At 30.3% G+C, this 20,473-nt stretch overlaps 1 protein-coding gene across 2 annotated transcripts in view; it reads right to left on the bottom strand.

Moving 5' to 3' along the window:
* Positions 1-10,805: 10,805 nt before the first annotated feature.
* The window catches only part of LOC143082739 (uncharacterized), a 39,358-nt gene continuing 29,690 nt past the window's right edge, over positions 10,806-20,473 (bottom strand). For both annotated transcript variants that reach the window (XM_076258574.1, XM_076258573.1), the window contains exons 3-7: positions 19,811-19,900; positions 17,854-18,018; positions 14,529-14,618; positions 13,667-13,885; positions 10,806-12,177 (exon numbers count right to left, since the gene is read on the bottom strand). In XM_076258574.1, the coding sequence (XP_076114689.1) occupies positions 13,690-13,885; positions 14,529-14,618; positions 17,854-18,018; positions 19,811-19,900 (541 nt within the window). In that variant the 3' untranslated portion in view covers positions 10,806-12,177; positions 13,667-13,689. The remainder of the gene's footprint in view (positions 12,178-13,666; positions 13,886-14,528; positions 14,619-17,853; positions 18,019-19,810; positions 19,901-20,473) is intronic.

Here is a 20,473-nt window from a genome sequence, read left to right as displayed (position 1 = left end):
ATTTGATGACATGTGTCTGTTAAATAATCTAACATTCCCGTAATATAGTACCAACATTTGATGACATGTGTCTGTTAAATAATCTAGCATTCCCGTAATATAGTACCAACATTTGATGACATGTGTCTGTTAAATAATCTACCATTCCCGTAATATAGTACCAACATTTGATGACATGTGTCTGTTGAATAATCTAGCATTCCCGTAATATAGTACCAACATTTGATGACATGTGTCTGTTAAATAATCTAGCATTCCCGGAATATAGTACCAACATTTGATGACATGTGTCTGTTAAATAATCTAGCATTCCCGTAATATAGTACCAACATTTGATGACATGTGTCTGTTAAATAATCTAGCATTCCCGTAATATAGTACCAACATTTTACCCAAAGGAATCTAACATAAACATCAGTAGGTTTCCTTTTCTAGATTTACACATTTCAATTTCTAAAGGGATACTCCATACAAAAAGTTACGGCATTCCCTATCGTTAACTATAAGTTTTTAAACGGCCATGTTCCTATGTCTACATCATACGGTGTATAAATATCCAACTCGTTCGTTATGACCGTGTGTGTAGTGTGTTATATATTTTAACGAACGTAATCAATGTATCACTGGTAAATTATCAATTCAAGGATTTCGTTACCATGAATTACGTAGAATATTTAATTCTTTTATAGAAACAAAGATTTGATTAGTAAATTTGGCTGAACCTGTAGAAAACTTATCAAAAACTGTATTTCACATCATAAATTTTACGATAATATTGTACTAAAAGCGTAGAAATCACTTTGTGATCCGTGTAAACTTATCGAATCTTTATACAAACTTATATAAGTAAAGGTTATCTTATTAATGTTGTAATAATGTCTTGGAATCTTGTTTTCATAGGCACTAACATCGCATTTGTCATAAACAAATTTAAACATAACTAAATTTGTATTCTGTTTAAATGTTTGTTTTGGGATGTATATATACACATTAACGTTTACGTTCTATTTAGAAATTGCTTTGTTTTTACATAACCGCATAATATGTATTATTAGGTTTAATCTTAACTATTATACTGCATGTCGTTACTTTTATTTTGGCATTTCACAAGTCATGTCTTCTTTGACTGCCCTGCCTGGGATGTGTTTTAATTTATATTAGTCTTTGCTGAGTGATTCTTTTTTTATCATTCATTGAATTTTGCTTTTAACTAGCTTTCAGTAACCGAGAGTACTATAAAATCGTACTTTCGTGTTAACTTGTCCTGTTGACACAATTTGGAATGTATTTCTGTTATTCCATGATTACTTATTTTGTGTTACATCGTGTTGCTTTTTTTAAAATATACCATCTTTGAAGTATTTAGTATGACGAAAACATTTTAACTTTTGTAAAGCAATTTTGGATGATGGAAGAAATGTAGAAGAAATAACTTATGTATTGAATGTCAAATCGATTTGTTTAAAAAAATAGTAGAACCTGTAATATTATATGGATCAGAAATTTGTGGTTTTGAAAATTTATATGTTCTTTAAAGTATACAGTTGCGATTTTGTAAAATTATATTGCACTTGAATCAATCTACATCCAACTATATTGTATATGGTGAGCTAGGAATATTTCCTATATTGCTACAAATAAAGATACGTATGATAAATTTCTGGTGTAGACTGGTTAGAGGAAATGAAACTAGATTTTCATCCTTATTATATAAATCGTTACATGTTTACTTCACAGATTATGGTTATGAATCTAAGTGGTTAAAGTTTATAAAGAATATTTAAGGTGATTGTGGTATGTCCAATGTTTGGCAAAACCAAACTGTTTTTTTCGTCAATATGGATTTCAAAGTGTGTTGAACAGAAACTTAAGGATCAATTTATACAATTTTGGTATTCAGAAATGTTCAAGTCTCCTAAGGCATTGTGCTATAGATTATTTAAACTAATTTTTGTTTTGAAAAATATATGTCAGAGTTATCACCCTGTTGTATGTACATCCTTTGTAAATTTAGATGTGGAAGTCACCGATTACCAGTCGAGACCGGGAGATGCGCAATTTGCCAAGAAGCGAAAGAGTGTGCTCTCTATGTGAGTCGATGGATATTGGTGATGAACACCACTATATTAGGACATGTAGCTACTTTATCAATGAAAGAAAAAATCCGCTTCCCCCTTTTTGTCACGAAAATGTTAACATCTATAAGTTTGAATAGCTATTTGCTTCCAACAATGTAATTTTATTAGAAAAACTATGTAAATTTATTAAGAACGTCCAAGAGAGGGTCGTTCCTCCAGGTTAGAACTTCTTAGTCTTACTTTATACATATATATGTAATTCACACATGCTATATAAGTTTGTATATTGTTAATATGTATATGTTCTCTGTAACAATTGTTTTAAGCGAATAAAGTATTCATTCATTCATACTATGAACAACGATTTTATTTTGTAAACAAAATTTATTTTATTTAGTTTACCTGTGTACGTTACTTTATTTGACGCCATTTTTCTTAAAAGTTAAGGTTGTCTTTTGACATTGAAACATCTTTTTTATTAATATTGTTTCATAGATCAATTTATTGTTTTTGTGTATTGTCTATTTGATCGAGTTAAGCCATTTCAATTTATATTTTATTGTGTGTTTTTTTATGTTGTTATGTTATACCACTGTTTCTGGTAACGGTGAAGGTTGGTTCGTTTTTTTAAGGTATAAAATTTTGAACGGATTTTATACTAATAGAAATAATATATTGGAATATCAACGCGTTGATTTTTCAGTGATTTTCAAATTGTTATACGCAATCTTTAACACTCTGTCTTGTGCGAATGTTTTTTTTTTAATATTGTTACTTGTTCTTATTTGAATAAAGATCGTTTTGTTTATTACAATATTTTCTTTCATATTTACCTTCCACAGTATTTCACTTGAATTTCGTATGTGGTTTACACTAATTGAAAATAAGACTATAGTAATGTATTAAAAGCAACATACTTGTAAGTTGAAAACAGATATACATCACTTAGACTAAAAGACTTAGGTCAATTTTCAGTGAAATTCTTGGGTACTCCGGCGGGTTATGGACATATCTGATCGACTTTTCACAGTGAAACGTAAATAACTTATATCAATTTGCACGACACGTGTCTTATGAATAAATTTAATTAAGTTCACTCGAGACCAAAAATTAATGAAGGGGATATATATAAAAGCTAATCCATAGAGCTATAGAAAGTATTCAACAGTATAATAGGCATAGGGAGTTGCATCTTTAACTGGATTTCTATGTTTTAGATTCAACTAATTAATTTCATGTGTAATTTAATACTCTACATGACCACTGACTACTAGACAGATTGTATCCAAAGATCCATCAGCAGTGGTACCTAAACTATCCTATTAAAAAAAGTATATAAAGCCGATTTCAAGACACACAAAAATAATTATTGATTGGGTTCGTATTGCTAAGTCTTTAGTTTTCTATGTTGTGTCTTGTGTGCTGTTGTTTGTATTTTTTTTGCCATGGCGTTGCCAGTTTCTTTTCTATCTATGAGTTGACTGTCCCTCTGGTATAATTCGCTCCTATTTTATCAAGTACCAAGACATCATGGTCATAACCGAACATTGTGTTTCAGGCTTTCAGGTGGATGATACTAATTGATATTGCCTTTTCAATTCAAGTAGTAACGACAAAGTTGTAGTAAAAAGCAAGCTACCAACTCCAAGGGAAATGTTAAACGAAAAGTCCTTTTTCAAATCAGAAAATAAAAACCTCAATCACATCAAACGAATGATTACAACTGTCACATTCCTGACTTAGGACAGGCGTTCCCTTCTATAGAAAATGGTAGATTTAACTTGGTTTTAAAGCTAGCTTACCCTCTTACCTGTATGAAATTCCATATATTAACAACAATATATGAACAAAACAAACAGACATAAAAGGTAAAAATGACAAAAATAGGGGTACAGCAGATTGTGTTATAATCTGAATCACTATAAAAACAAATATGTTAACAAAAAAAAAACAAAAAAAAATTGCATAAAGACAAAGCACATAAGCAAAACTGAAAAACAAGAATACAAAAAGTTGAAAGAAAAAGAACACTATAACACGTAATTAAGATGATAAACAACATCATTACCTAACTTTTATACTTTTATCTAAATTATACATTATTTGTGAAGTGGATATGGAATATTTATCAAGAAGGGTTTGGAATCTTCCAATGAACTTTTTTTTTGAAAAAGGACAAAGTGGTAGTAATAGAAAGGACAAGGTATGATAAGAGGCGTTTTTGGTCTTTACAAGCTTTTATACAATTACAGGTTTTCCAAATTTCAAATTAATAAAAATAAAACTTTTATTTTATGGTAGTACCGATGCACTGGTACTGATTTTATGTTGTTATTCTGAGACAAACAACTAACTACCAGCAATGAAAATGTGAATTGTAAGCCCCTTATGCATACTCTTCGTGTAGGCAACATGAAACAAGTTTTCAAAAACCCCACGTATCAATCGACATTGTACATGAGTCGGCAAACGTTTATTTCTCTCAATAATATACCATCAACTATGCCCTTTTCGTCAGACAACTCTTCACGATTTTAGGTACTTATACACACTTAGGGTTTCTAGCTTTGGGAGTTCCGTATGATATTTACCAAAAGAAAGAGTTTCAAATGCATCAAATTTATGAAGTGTTATTTTAGATTATTTGCAAAACTGCGACGAAGAGGTAGATAAATTGTGTTAAAGTTTTACTTAACGTTTACAATCGAAATATATACGTAAATGAAAAGGAAGATGCACGACCATTGTTTACAACCAAAGCATATTTGCAAAACTGCGACGAAGAGGTAGATAAATTGTGTTAAAGTTTTACTTAACGTTTACAATCGAAATATATACGTAAATGAAAAGGAAGATGCACGACCATTGTTTACAACCAAAGCAAAATTAAAAAAAACCCGATACTCCTAAGTAGCCGATTTATCAATAATCTGGGATACAATACACATAAAGGGACCAGATAGTCTCGCACGACGGATTACAAGTACTTAATAAGTGATCAAACAAAACAATCGATAACGAAAAAAAAAATATATAACAAAAGAAACATCGAAAAACTACGAAATACTGTTAACTTTCCAGAATAATTACGAATTTCACCGTCCATTTGAACAAAAATGATTTTTAATTGAAAATTTTCAAAAAAATTCAACCTTACTATTTCATTCCATGTTCTTGTTTACAAAATTGGTGAAAGTTTTTTTCTGAAACCTCATCCTAGAAAATTATGAACCTTGTTTGTAAACGAAACCAAATCAAAGATCACACGGACATATAGTTTCAATCCTAATCAACGTAGGCATCACTGGACCTCGCTTAATCAATATTCTGACCATCTTAAACAAGATTAGAAAATTAATTAATTTTGTAAAGGGAGATCTTCCAGTAAACAGTTTAATTCTTTTGAACAGAATGTTTCAATGAATATTTCTAAAATCCGCTTGATAACGAAGCTGAAATATCAAAGTTTTTTCATTTTTAGCTACGTTTGTGTTCCATCGTATTAACTTTCCAGGTAATGCCAAATGTCCTTTGACGAAAACAGAAATATGTAGACTATGGATTGGTTATATAAATTGTTTAAGCATATCCAATGTTTGAATGTTTAAAAACATACGGTGGTGTGTTTTTACAATTGTCTATGCCATTAAGGGATATTTTACCCTAACAAATTGTCATACCAACATGCTCTCGATATTTATACATAAACACGAATTAAATAATAACTTAATAAACTTTGTGGCTGAATTTGAAGAAATAACTTCATTACGGTTAAATAAAACTGAGATAAATTTGTTTTTGACAAATATACATTCCCTCAATCTATTCAGAAGATAGTGATAATGGAAGTATATGTCTAAGAGTATGATATGAAAAGGGTGTAATGCAACATCAAATTTTCCATCCATTATAATCGGTGTTGATCCGTCTATCTAGCAATGACCAAACTATACACATTATTCTTTGACTGACTAGCTTTGAATACAAAAATGGCGCTCGTTGTCAGAGCTGCAACATATTTTTATATTTTTTTATAAGCTGTTAAGGCCAAGTTTTTTTCCTTTCACTATTTTATTAATTTCTTTTGGCTATTCAAAAAAATATAAATATTTATTATCACTCATTAAATCTAATAAATAACATAAACGATACAATTTTTTCGGCACCGGTGCGCATTTCGACAATCAATATCTTTTCAGTGATATTTGAAAAAAAGCTAATTTTTAATAAATGAAGAGCTATAAACAAAAAAAGTACAAACAAGTATAGCCAAAGCCGGCCAAGGAATCAAAGATTTAAATGAATGAGATACAGTCATTTCATTGTAAGTAATTTACAACTTTTATAAACTTTGATAACAGATTATCCGTATTTTCATGCAAGGACCGAAAGAGGCATCGACTCAGTTGTAGTAATATAATAATAAGGCCACACCAATTTAATTTCTTGTTCTACGGATTTTTGGACTTCAAAATTTGGGGCGAGCGAGCAATTTTAAAATTTTAATAAAAAAAATCGACAATTGCTGAACGAGAGGCCCCTGAATCAAACAGGACAGGTGCATAAACGTGCAGCGGCTATGGATAATTTTGCCAGCATACAATATAATTGCAGTTGAAGGCAAATCCTTCAGAAGTTCTTTGTACTTTATTCTAACAACGAACACTTTTTGATACGGAATATGAGTAAGGGAAAAGCAACCAACGTCTTGTTCTTTACAGGTATTTCCGCTGTTATAAATTTATCTCGGAGCACTCCCACTAGGCCATTTTGGATAAATTGGTTTAATGCTGAAACAAATATTCTAACAGATATTTGTGGTGGGGTGCTTATAGGTTTAAAATCGTTATAAACAGGTTTAGACTGTGACTTAAAAAACAAATGTTGATATCATTTACAAATAACGGTACGGGAAATGGACATGATTACATTTCCGAATGCGGAAAGCGGGAATATAAAAAAGATAAAAAAAAATCTGTTTTGAAAAAAAACATGTGCGGCGGGTCCGTCGAACAAGGAATTAAATTGGTGTGGCCTAAACGGTACTAATTTTTTTCACCAATGCTCATTTTGACGACGATCAATGTCAATTCTCAAGATTTGAAAATAAAAAAAGATGAAGATCTATAAACCAAAAAGGACAAAAAGTATATCCAATGCCGGGCAAGGAACTAGAGCTTTCTAGAGGCAGATACATTTTTTCTTTTTAAATAATTTCCAAAATTTTGAAACTGTTACAGCAAATTTTAGAAACAAAAATCCATATTTTCATGACAAGACCGAAGTACTGGCTACTGGGCCGGTGATATCCTCGGGGAGTATCAGTATACCAGCAGAGACATCGACCCAGTGGTAGAATAACATCAACAAAATTTTTGATGCGCATTTGGACAATCAATGTCTTTTCAGTGATGCTTGATGCCCAAATATTTGAAAATCAAAATCTCATTAAAAGGATGAAAATATATAAACAAAAAAGTACAAAAAGGTATTTCAACGTAGATAAAAAAGTATCTGATAGCTTTTTCCCCTTCTTATACCAGTTTGTGCCATATCTGATGTCAACCTCAATCAAAAGCTTAATTTGAAGACCCAACGAAACGGAACTTGAAAATAATACATTTAGCTATTTAATAGACATTTTCAAACTGAATATGTTCACATTGTCTGACTATAAAGACAATGATTTCCCGACGAACCCACCCAGTAAGGAGTAACCATCGTTCATTTATAGAACTATCTTGTAAAGCTAAAGGCAAACTGTATATTGATATATCATGTAGAAACGAAAAACAAAATCACAATTTTATTTGAATAAAATGTTTCCGAGGCAATCATTCTTTGTGACATTATTTCATCAATGTAGAAGTTAAGAGATTGCACAAAATATAAATTGAATTCTGTTATTTATTTCTGTATCGAATTCTGTACTTTTTGTTGTCATCGCAGTAGGTCGTATGGGATATTCTTACGTACAGTAGAATATATCTTTTTGGATGCGATCAGTCATTCTATGAATGATTTGAATTCGGTATTATGTATTATTAAGATGTGTTTGTGATTTTTATATATTTTTTATACCATTTGAATTGATTTAGTAGAATCAGAAGATAGTTCTGAATAACTGCCATATTGCTTACATACACATTGTTTGCGAAGAAAATAGAGGTGCAAGTCTAGCTTTAGTGCTAGGTAAATCACAAAAAAACATGTATGACTGTTGTTTATATTTCCGTTGCCAAATTTGGAGGACTACCAAAACAGACATATTAGGTTGATGTGACAATATTTGAGATAGAGTAATCTTTAATTTACCTTTTTAATGCGTTTTTTTTTTATGTAAAAAGACAGATAAGAAGTCCTCATCTAGTAATTTAAGAGAAAAAAAAGCTAAATCTGCAAATCGGCTACGTCATACCTACACTAGTACTTAAACTGTGGAATCCAAGATTTTTAACCAAAATAGGTGACTAGTTTAAGAGACCTTTGTCAGGAAAAAAGTGAATTGCTCGTTGTTCATTTACATACAACTATATATAATATGAAGAACGACCAATAACCAGGTTGTTTAGATGCCTGAGATAACATTTAAAAGTTCTAACTAAAATTCGTGCTCCAGTTAAAGGTTGCTTGAACTTGTATTTCAATTTGATATTGAAACGGTCACTTTACTCTGAACAGGTTTAATTGACTGAACACATTTTTGGTTGCTTGCAGTCAATAACGGTCTGTTCAGACTGTTTAGTACATGTAGTGTTTTCCAAAATCATACGTACTGAATTGACTGCAAGTGAATCGTCTCAATAGTACTGCAGTAATTCGATTGTAATCTTTTGAATTCTAATAAGTCACATAACCTCTGTCCCATCGTATAACGTTTACATACATGTATCTCAATTGATATGTAACATTGTGCGTGTGCACATTTAACGAACTTCATTAACCGGAATGTGCCCCTGATGCAAAAAAGAGTGTACAACTGAGCGAAACGGGCATTACATTAGTTTTACGGTCAACATCACAAATTGGAAGACATTTTCAATGTGTTTTTGTTTTAAATAACTTTTGACTTGCTTTCGCGGTCATAGATATTGACTTTTTTATGAAAATATTTTAGGTTTTGACTGAGTACAGATTTAGATTGTGGGTAATGCATGCATGACAGTAGGCGATTATCATATCATCCAAAAAAACGATCACAAAAATTAAATCCACGAATATATACTGTTTTTATATATTTGGTAGGTTCAATCTAGTATTAACCTACATATTTTGAATGGTTAAATACTAAATTTTTCAAACTTGAATAAAACAACCAAAACCGCTTAAAAATGCTAGATTGAATCAATTAAAAGGTGTAGAAACAATACTTAACCAAAACAATAAAAATGTTTAAGTTCAGTTTTAATTTGTCTCTATTCATTTTGTCTGCTTCTGTCTTTTTGTCGGCAATTTTGGCTGCTTATTGTTCCATCATGAGAAGAATATTCTGGTCTGGTTTTTTACTTTAACCTTTTGGTTGTTTATGTCTTGTGTTATCTCCATACGCTTTGATTGTTTCGTTCTAGCATTGTATGTTATACATTTTTTCATGTTTGAAACTAGCATTGTTTCCTTTTATACGTTTTCATTATTTGTTTTGAAGTTTTGGTCTAGTTTTAAATCAGCTCTATTTGAATTTGTTGTTTCGGGATATTTTTTTCATTTGGTTCTTTTTATTTTTGTTATTTGGTTCTAATATTTCATGTTTAGTTTTGGTCTTGTCTTTATTACGCTCTATACGTTTCAGCAGTTTTAGTTTAGTACTGTTTCTATGTTTGTTTGTTTCGGTCTAGGAATGTCTCTCTAGGTTTTGGCGGTTCCGTTTTTATATTGTTCCATAAATAATTTTTCCAGTCTTGTATTATAAAAATAAGGAGATGTGGAAGTAGTCATCAAAGGTACCAGGATTATAATTTAATACGCTAGACGCGCGTTTTGTCTACATAAGACTCATCAGTGACGCTCAGATCAAAATAGTTATAAAGCCAAACAAGTATAAAGTTGAAGAGCATAGGACTGCTAATGGGACAAAGGTACACTCGACTCCAATATTGTTTGACTAGGGTTGTGAGTTTTCCTATCGAAGATCGGTGGTTTTCTACTGGCATTTCGACTTCTTCCTCCCATAAAACTGACCACCACGAAATAACCCAAAAGTGGCGCTTTAAAGTTGCATTTAAAACCCTCCATCAATTAATCAATCAGTTGTCAATAATGAGAACAACCCATAATTTATATAAACGTCTACATAATTTCGGTTGTTTTTGTTTGCTCAAATTTATCTGTGTACGTTTTGGTGGTTTCGGTTCAGTCTTTGCTATTAGTATGTTCATTATGATTTGAATGTGTTGGTATAGTATTGTATTGTGTATAATTAACCTATTTTGTTGTTTACATTAAGTGTTGTCTCTAGTTTAGTTGTCCGGGTCCTGTCAAACGTTGTTTCTTTTCACTGCATTCGATAAACCTTTCTGCTTTAACCAGAAATGACCAAAACATAATTAAGGTAATATATCACCAGTCTAGTACCCAACATTCCATGGATAATCATGGATATGGTTATATTCATAAATTAACTGTTTACAAAAAAACTTTGATTGTTCTAAAAACTAAGGGAAAAAAATTAAGTTCATCCATGACATCCTGAAAATGCATTTTTTTCAACAAAAGAAAAAAAAGAGAATATAATTTTAAAGATTTATTTCAGATTCGTGCAATAAATACTGTACATAGAATAAATGGTATGGCAAAGAGATTCTAATCCATTGTATCATAACAAAACGAAGATGACAAAAAGGACGCATGTATCTACTCTTCGTATTGACCTTATCCATGAATAACTGAACTAAGGAAATACAGAAATACATTGATGTATGTAACATAGAAACTTTTCACGATATTGTTTTTTAAAAGTCGCGATATTCTAAAAACACTTAAAGCCTTTCGAATCAAAAGTATGTTTTTCTACCGTTAACTTATCTGTTAATATAATTATTATTTTGCAAAAACAATTAAATCAAATAGAGAGGATTTCATAATGAATTAATAAAACAGAAATATGCATATCTTGTTAATGCAATGTTAATTAAAACACATTACAACAATGAATGCTGTTGTATTCTCTTAGGTCGGGTTGCTGTCGCTTTGACACATTCTCCATTTCCTTTCTCAATTTTATTGTTGTTACTCAACGTTTCTAAATAGAAACAATTAAACGATATTTTTATAAATGTGTCTAGGTTTTATCATATAATCAAATTTTGCGGGACGGGATTCATAAATATTCCATAATTATAAAATTCTGTCAGATGGAAGATACCTGGCAACTTGATAAACATGTTTCAATTTGGGAATATATCCAAGAATAGTCCAATCATTAGCAATAACAAAGTTCAAGGTACTTGTTAGCTTCCTGGAGTTTGTCATCTTAATAGGTGAGTATAAAAATAAGGTGTTTTCATGAAGAAAAAAAAAAACAATTTTGCATACATTCCTCTCAAAATAAAACTATATTTATGAGATTACCATTCCTAAATCTGATCCGTTCTACACAGTTTGTCTATCATATTATAATTTTGGAAGTTATTCAAAAGCAAATGTTGGTTTTGGACAATCAAGTACGAAAATAATATTCATAAAATAGTTTGTATGATAGTTTAAAGAGTAGGTGGAAATTTGTGACGAAATTACGACAAAAATCACTTCAAAACTTCAAAAACAATACAATAAAAATAAAGGAAAATCATTAAGATCCATAGACGCTTATTAGAAATCGACACAAGTATTTATTATGTTATCACATCATCTAAGAAGGATAAACACAATATAGTGTACTAGTATCTCTTTTCGAAATATTTTCATTTCTGAAGAGTTTGAAAAGTTTAATTCCCGAAGCACATAATTCTTATTCATAAGCTTTTGAATTGAAGAAGTGCTTTAAGAAACTATTTGGTGTCCTTGTTATTCGAAATCAAATCCACCATACTCTTCATCACGTCATATAGATAGTGTAAGGCAAGAGATAGACACATACAAAGCCAGGTAATCTTCTTTCATCCTGAAAAATTAATAATAAAAAGTAAAATCACAAAAAAACGGAACTCCGTAGAAAATTCAAAGCAGAAAATCCCTAATCAAATGGAATAATCAAAAGCTCAAACACAAAACTCGATCAAAGACATCATAATTGTTTTAAAGAAAAAAGCTAACATGAAGTACCTTAACTTAATATGTTCACGAGCATATTGTGTCAATATAACTTCTAAATAATCCGATTCCTCACTTTTATATCGGTGGGTTATTGGAACATAATCCTACGTTTCAATTTTTACAAGAACGTTGAAACGCATTGCTCACTACAGTGAAAAAGGTATGTATATAACACACATAAACCAATGTATGTATATAATACACATAAACCAATGTATGTATATAATACACATAAACCAATGTATGTATATAACACACATAAACCAATGTTTTAATAAAATAGTCTTTACTCAAAACATGTTAACTTTGCATGCATACAATGAACAGGTTCCATGTCTAAATCATGTTAATGATATATCATAAACCTCTAAGTATGCTTTTGTGGTTGTGGTAATGTAAATCGAAATCAATATGCCATAGTTCTGTTCGAACCACTTCAACATATCAGCATAAACATTGACAACCAACAATTCTTACCAATTCGCCATTTCTGAATTTAAAGTATTAGGGGTAATTGCATTGTTTGTACTATAAAATGAAAATAACGTCACATCATTTGATGGATTTCCATTGTATAAGACATTTTGTTATAAAACACGTTTCGGTGATCGAATTTTAAAATGTTAACCCTGATGTAATAGATTCCGAAACGAGGAATTCTAAGGGCACTTCCTATTATCAGGAAAATTCACAAGATTAATGACATTCCACCAGGAACATTGCTATTGTAATTTTTTGGTATTGGTATGAGGTAGAATTTTGTTTCTATTTGTATGATTCTTATGTCTAATTAACTTTGGATTTATGATTGCTACATTTCATTCAGTATTAATTTTATCTTTGTATGAATAAAGTGAGATGAAGGTAGAAGATCAAAGACAACTTCCTAAGACAAATTACTAAATAACATCTACATCTTACCTACAGTTTCAGTAATTTACAAGTGTCTATATAATATGAAAAATTGTTAATCACCCTGATTCGCAAGTAAATCTTTTCGACATTTTTTGACATTTTTATATATTAGGTCTGTTTGTTTTGTTCACACTTTGTTTTCAATATAATAAAATTTGATGCGCCTGTCATACAAGTGAATTGTTTAACTAGCTATAAAACAAAGTTTTGTCCACAATTTTCTGCATAAGAAAATGCCTGTAACAAGTCGTCAGGAATATGACAGTTGTTATCTATTTGTCTGCTGTGTTTGAGATTTTGGATTTTGTCATTTGATAACGGCCTTTCCATTTTGAATTTTCGTTGGAGCTCTGTTTTTTTTTGTAATTTGACTTTTTTTCAAATATAATCAATACAGTTGAAGTACTGTCAACGAGACTTACCATCATAATAGAAAAAAATGCGATCAATTATTTGAATGTCTCTTCTTTATTTGCTGAAGTCTTTTGTGAAACAGCCGCAAGGGTGACATTCTCTTTCGAAATGATCGTCGTTTTCTACCTGGACTATGCGGAGACATCAAGTAATAATATTGGTCTGCAATGGATGATGCCCATTCAGTTCGGCAAGCACCTCCTAACTCAACTGTACATGTGCGTTTACTAGAAATATAAGAATACATTATCAGCTAGGAACGCTTCATATGTTTTAAATAAAAAAAAAACCGTATATGCTCCCATAGAAAAAGACAGTTGAACAAGATCCCTAGATATCATACACATGCAAATATTTATTTAAAATTAAAAGATCTTTGAATTCTGTTTTATATTTATACAACGTATTAATTTGTTTTATGTACACCAAGTAAATACACTTTAGCTGAATGTTTAAAAACAGCTGAAGTCAATTCTTCTTTAAAGTTAAAAACTGTAGAACTGTAGTTTTATAATGTTATTTCATGAGTCCGGATGGTTATATAAAAAATATAATCAGTGGACATCGCCATTCTTTATTTCGAATCTAATAAATATAATGTTGATTTTATTTTATAGTAGAAATTATTAATAAATTGGCCTGAATGACATTCAAATAATCGTGTTTTATGAACGTGATCCTTCAGTTTTCTTTTGCTGTTTGTTATAGAATTAATAATGGGTGGAAAGACCATATGCCAGGTAGATGTTTACCAGTATTAAACTAAAATTAGACATTGGTTATTGTGGTATAAGAAACGATTTATGTAGAATTGGAAATATGACAATGCACGAAATGTTTCTATTTACCTGAGAAATTGTATATATTTACCTATTTTCTATGATGCTACCATTTGCATCTTCTAACAATGTGCGAATGTTCTTTAGGTCAAGGCGCTTTCTCACTATATCTTCTATTAACCTGAAGAAGAAAATCGTATGATATTTAGATTGACCAGACTACTTAACTTGTTTTAATACGATAAATATGGTCAACATGTAATGTATTTTACCTTGATAGATTGTCGGTTATTGATAGCTTCGATAAAACGTTAAAGGTGATGATATCTCAGTTCAGACTTCACAATAGTCTGACTGAGGAGCTGATTCGGCAGTATTTAGTACTCTCAAATTCGTCAACGAAACCGAAAAAAAAAATTTGAGAAACGAACCATCGGTCGGATCTTTGTTTTAAGCAGTCTTCGATTCTTATAGTCGATTTATAAAGTCATATTAAATGAAACTATATGTCAGAAAAATACAAATCAAAGGTAGAAACGTCTTAAGTGCTAATATTTTCATGAATTGTTGATGAAATTTAAATGAATATCTAATTATAAGATGCAGATAAATTATGCATACTCTTTTCAGACGTTTAATGCGTACAGGAAATTATAAGTAAAACCAAAAATATTTTCTTACGATGCCAATATCGGTCAATTGAATAATAGCAAAATGTGTAACCATTTCACTGTCAGTATGTGTGACAACATAAATTGTATTGTAAATAATTTATTTTAAGACTATAATACAGAGCAGTTATATTATTAACCACGTTAACTATTAAATAAGGTACTGAAACTTTTTAAATATCGACTGTTTGTGTCAGTAAATTACCAACTTAAAAGATTTATGAAAATATAACAAACAATTCAATCAAAATGCTTTTAATAATGATTTAATACTATGTTCACTTTCCAAAAGTGTTCATTCATAAGATATATAGCGCTGTCATTACCACAGAAATAATTTCCCTTCATTATTACCCAAATACATATTACTAATTATCTGCAAATTATTTTTTTCGCGAAAAACAGTTTAGTTTATTTGATTTGACATAAGGATTTATTTGATTAAGCATCATTGTCTTTGTACGAGAGATGATATAAGGGGCCCATTTGTCATGTTCTGTGTAACGAGGAAATTACTTGTTTGCATTCAGTGATCGAGAGTTATCGACTTATCACAAGTAAATATTTGGGAACTCATAAAACAATTTACACAAATTAAATCAACATAAATGGCAATGGATCTTGTTCATTAGATGTCTATCTTACTGTAAATGCTACTAATTAGTCTCAAGAGACTCTTTATTGGATCATAATGAACATTGAGGAGAAGCTATTATAGGAAAATAGTTGCAGATCAGTAGGTTACTCTTTTCAACCGCAAAATATAAACGGTACAAATAAAGTTATCAGAGGGGATATCAAATTGCTTAGGTTGAAGTTCGTTTAGACAGTTTGGGTTGGGGTGGAGTGCTTTAAAATAGTTGCAAAAGACAGGATATGAGCTTTTATTGGATTAATCTCTTCTTATGCATGTATCAGTCGGTTTGGGATTTCAGAGCGTGTGTTTAATACATAAAAATCCGATAATAAACTCAGACAATCTATAAAAACATATTGCCTCAACGGCGGAGTAAATATAAGTCTGGAAAATTGACTTCCGTTCGCAAACGTAATGATCCACAATGTTATGTTAGGAAATGGGAAAGACTAATTGGTTATTTTAAGGGAATGTTTAACAAAACTTCAATTAATATTTTATTCATATTTCTATGTTCAAGTTTGTACATTAAAAAAAGATGTCCATGATTTTTTTTTATTGCAATATAAACTACATTGATACAATTTGTCATCTTTGACATGGGAGTATCGTAAATCAAGATACAAGACTCAACTTTTTATATACGTGTTATCTTTCATAGATTTTCTGTATATTTTCGTCGATCTGTTATAATAACCCCTTTTTTGTATGTATTCCTGGAGAAGACCTATGTACATGACTTTAATTTTAATATTCAGACAAAGTCTGTATGCAGTGAAGGGACTTCTTAATACCATTATTTCATTTCTTAGTCATGAGATTCCTTCTTTGTTGACTTCCTTATTTTCTGTTTTAATCTTCACTGTTAATATTTCAACAGTGCAATCTTCTATATTGAACTTTACAGAAGTTACAGATCAAAATTGTGTACCGATAAGGATAATCTTCTTTCCTATAATAATGACAATATAAGCGAAAGTACTCAATCGTTTAGAAACATATGGTTTAAATATGACTATATTAGTGCTTCCAGACAATTTACTATAAAATTTTCTGACGTCAGACACACAAATCAATAAATGTGTTTGTAGATAGATGTTTTTGTGTTTTGTTTAATTGTTCCTTTTAAAATTGTTATACAATGATGGCTGATGTTCCAATATTTTGACTATTTTATTTATTGTGTCTGTTTAGTAATCGCATCAATGTTAATATAACGGAATTTGATGAGACTGTCATCAAAGTGAGAGGGTTAGCGCTATAAAACCAGGTTTAATCCACCATTTTCTACATTTGAATGCCTGTACCAAGTCAGGAATATGACAGTTCTTGACCATTCGTTTTTTATGCGTTTTGTTATTTGATTTTGCCATGTGACTATGGACTTTCCGAATTGATTTTCCTTTAAGTTCAGTATTTTTGTGATTTTACTTTTTTTTTAAAAAGGTAGACTAATATCGTCTTCATTACTTAATATGAACTGATTTTAAAAGCAATCATCTTTTGTAATTCAATAAGAGTCATCCAAATTGCGATGGTACTTGAAAATTTTGAATAATTAAAATTAATCAAATATTGATTTCTTGAAGACCCCTCGAACCTGCAAATTTTATAGTCAAATTCAAGTATTCTATAAAAAAAGTACACAAAATAGATTAAAATAGTTTAACCAAAACATTATCAGAAGCAAAGTTGTATGTTTTGACATTTAAGAAACAATTTATTTCATCGTTGTAAATAAAAAGTCTTCGATTAAAAAATTCAAAAAAAGGTAAATAAAGGCCACAACAGAATACAGCTATACAAAAGTCATAAATCATTTGAGAGAAAACAAGTCCAAGTTACAAACTGAAACTGAGGAAATCACATCAGCTGTAAGAAGAAAACAACGAACCAATGAACTCCAACAAAATATAAACAGCAATGCAACATACATAGAAACGAAAAATTAAGTAACAACTGCCATATTACTGACTTGGTACAGGACATTAAACAAAAAATGTGTTAAAATTTGAATCAAAATTTGCATCCCACTTCAGTTCATAGTGATTAAAGTTATATCTCTATTAGGACATATATCAAAACGAGTTAAAAATCTCAGTGGTTACCTTTTTATTTCAACCTCCGATAGTTTTTCTTTGTGTTCCTCTTTTAACGTGGTCCGTTTACCAGGGCTATGTCCGTTTGATAACCATTCACGTGACTGGAGTTGATTGTCCAGGTCTGCCAAGGCACAATGGTGACTATTTAATCCAAGATTGCACGCCCGTTTTCTGAAGAAGAAAAACATATCTAAATTTGAACATCAACTTTATTATTTTTATTTAAGAGTTAGTGCATAAATTCATATGGGTGTTTTTCTTTATTTCATGCAGCCCTTGTTGCATTATTTGTATAGTTTGACATTAATACTTCAAGTTAGAAGAAGATAGGATAAATAATTCCAAGATATAGTTACATTAGCCATAAATGATAAATGATGAAAATAGGTTTAGAGAAAATTACAATAAAAAATCCAAAATTAGTGAAAGATAAAATCATTACTATCAAATTAATGCTGATTTTATTGCATTACAATATTGAGTAAGGCCATAGGGAGGTGTTTTAGAAGTGTAAAAATAATTGCATCGGACAGTGTGTAGATTTACACAATGTTGATCGGTCATTCGAACAGATTTCAATATATCTAAGTGCATTTCAATCATTTATAGCTGAAAAATCTATTATTAATTGAAAACCTGTGATTTCAGTTTTGCAGTTTTATGTCAATGTCAAAATAATTGTTGCGAAGGACAAAGAATTCTATCTTTACTGCAATTTAATAATAAGGATATCAGTAGCTATAATAATTTAATTTATCTGAAAATATTAGCATTCACATAAGAACTAATAAAATAATTACAAATGTCTTCCACAACATCAAACTTATCAATATCATTTGAGACTAAGTTTGAGTTTTATAGCTTTAGTCTCTAACAGCATTGGACATCAATGCTATGTTCTTACAAGTCAGTCGAAGTATTATCTGATTTTATCATTACTTAATATGCAATAAAATATATGAATAGAAAAATTATCTATTTTAGATTAATTACCGATTTTTGACGTTAGATATAGCAATTGTCGTGGGAATCGTTTGAAGGCTGTCGGTCCTATTTATGTTCTGTTAATTCCAAGGATAACAAAAGAAAGATGGGAAAAAATAAAATATTCTTTAATGAAAAAAATGAAGATTCTTTTGTTATTATAGATGTTAGAGGATTTTATTTAAAAAGTCAGGAACTAATGCATTTACTACACATTTTTCTAACCTACATCTTTTAAAATAAAGGAATATTGCAGTTTAAAAGTTTATTAAATCGCTGTGTCACTGACTATATATAGTGTTCGATATAGAGAAGATGTGAAGTGATTCCATATGAAATTGAACAAATACTAAAAATAATGAGATTTCTATAAAATCATCTGCAATAAATAATCTAATGCGTTAATTTCTAACAACCTTCACATAAACAAATGTATGAATTTCAATGTAACCATTGTTGCAAAATCATAAAAAATCAGATCTAAGATAAAGAATATCAACTTCCAAACCCTATTAAGTATGAAATAATTTAAATTTCGGATGCATGTTAAAAAGAACATTAGATTCCCCAACAAACTAGATTCACCGTTGCCATTGAAACCATTTTTTTGGAATAAAAATTCAATATTGAAGTTTTATGAAACGTGTTTTACTTTTCAAATACTAAAAAACAAGAATTACGAACAAGTTCTGAGATCAACAAAACTGTATAAAAAATGTGAATTGCTACCTGACAGCGTCAAGTTGCAAATTGTGAATGCATCTCCAGGAAGAAACCAAATAAAACAATACATTGAATCCTCTTTAAGGACCGATAATTGGTTTAAAGAAGTAGGTACAGTTGCAAAAGGGGGAGATAATAATTGTCTCTGAGAAAAGAGAGAACGTGAGTTAGAGCAGATTATCAACGGAACTTCATAGTGGTGCTAAAAAACAAACAGGAATTTTTATACATAATGCAAAATTCTAAATATTCTTACTTTTGTGTGGTCAAATAATTATCTAGACCGTCCACTGTTGACATCATAGAAGAAATATCGTTTTGTGCTTGGTTTAGTGACTCCATCAACCTGAATAAAAGACAAGGATTTCAATTACTTTAGCAAATTATGTTCACGAAAGAAGCTAAAAATGGAAGTATATAAATCAAAATTATGAAGAAAGACTTCATTATAGTTTGGCACATCATGTGTTCGGCCGACACGACCTTAAACAAAAACTTTCAAAACGTGTAACGACGGAACACGTGTGTGACCATTTTTTTGTATTTACAGAGGCATCAGTGTTAAATGTGTTCTGATTGAAATAGATACCAGTAAATTTTCACACAAGTCTTAATTGTGCTGCAAACTATTCACTTTACTGATGTTAATAAATATACAGATGAAATACGATATTTGTTTTAAGAATGCTGCAAGTAAAATTGTCAAATATTTAGATCCCAACATGAACATACAAATTATGTTGTTGTCTTTTTTTAACATCAGCACTTAGACAGTTTTTTAAGTGAGTATTCAAAAGAATAACAGTATTTCCCATGAAGACCAAAAGTACATGTAATCCCTTTCTTAGATTAAAATGTACTGATGTATCTGCGTTAGAGGATATATTTTATAAACGTTTTACAGTATTTTGTCTTTGAT

This window comes from Mytilus galloprovincialis, chromosome 7 (genome assembly GCF_965363235.1).
Source record: "Mytilus galloprovincialis chromosome 7, xbMytGall1.hap1.1, whole genome shotgun sequence".
In the NCBI taxonomy this organism is placed as follows: Eukaryota; Metazoa; Mollusca; class Bivalvia; order Mytilida; family Mytilidae; genus Mytilus; species Mytilus galloprovincialis.
The sequence above is the reverse complement of the archived record's forward strand: the minus strand, read 5'-3'. Positions and strand labels throughout refer to the sequence as shown.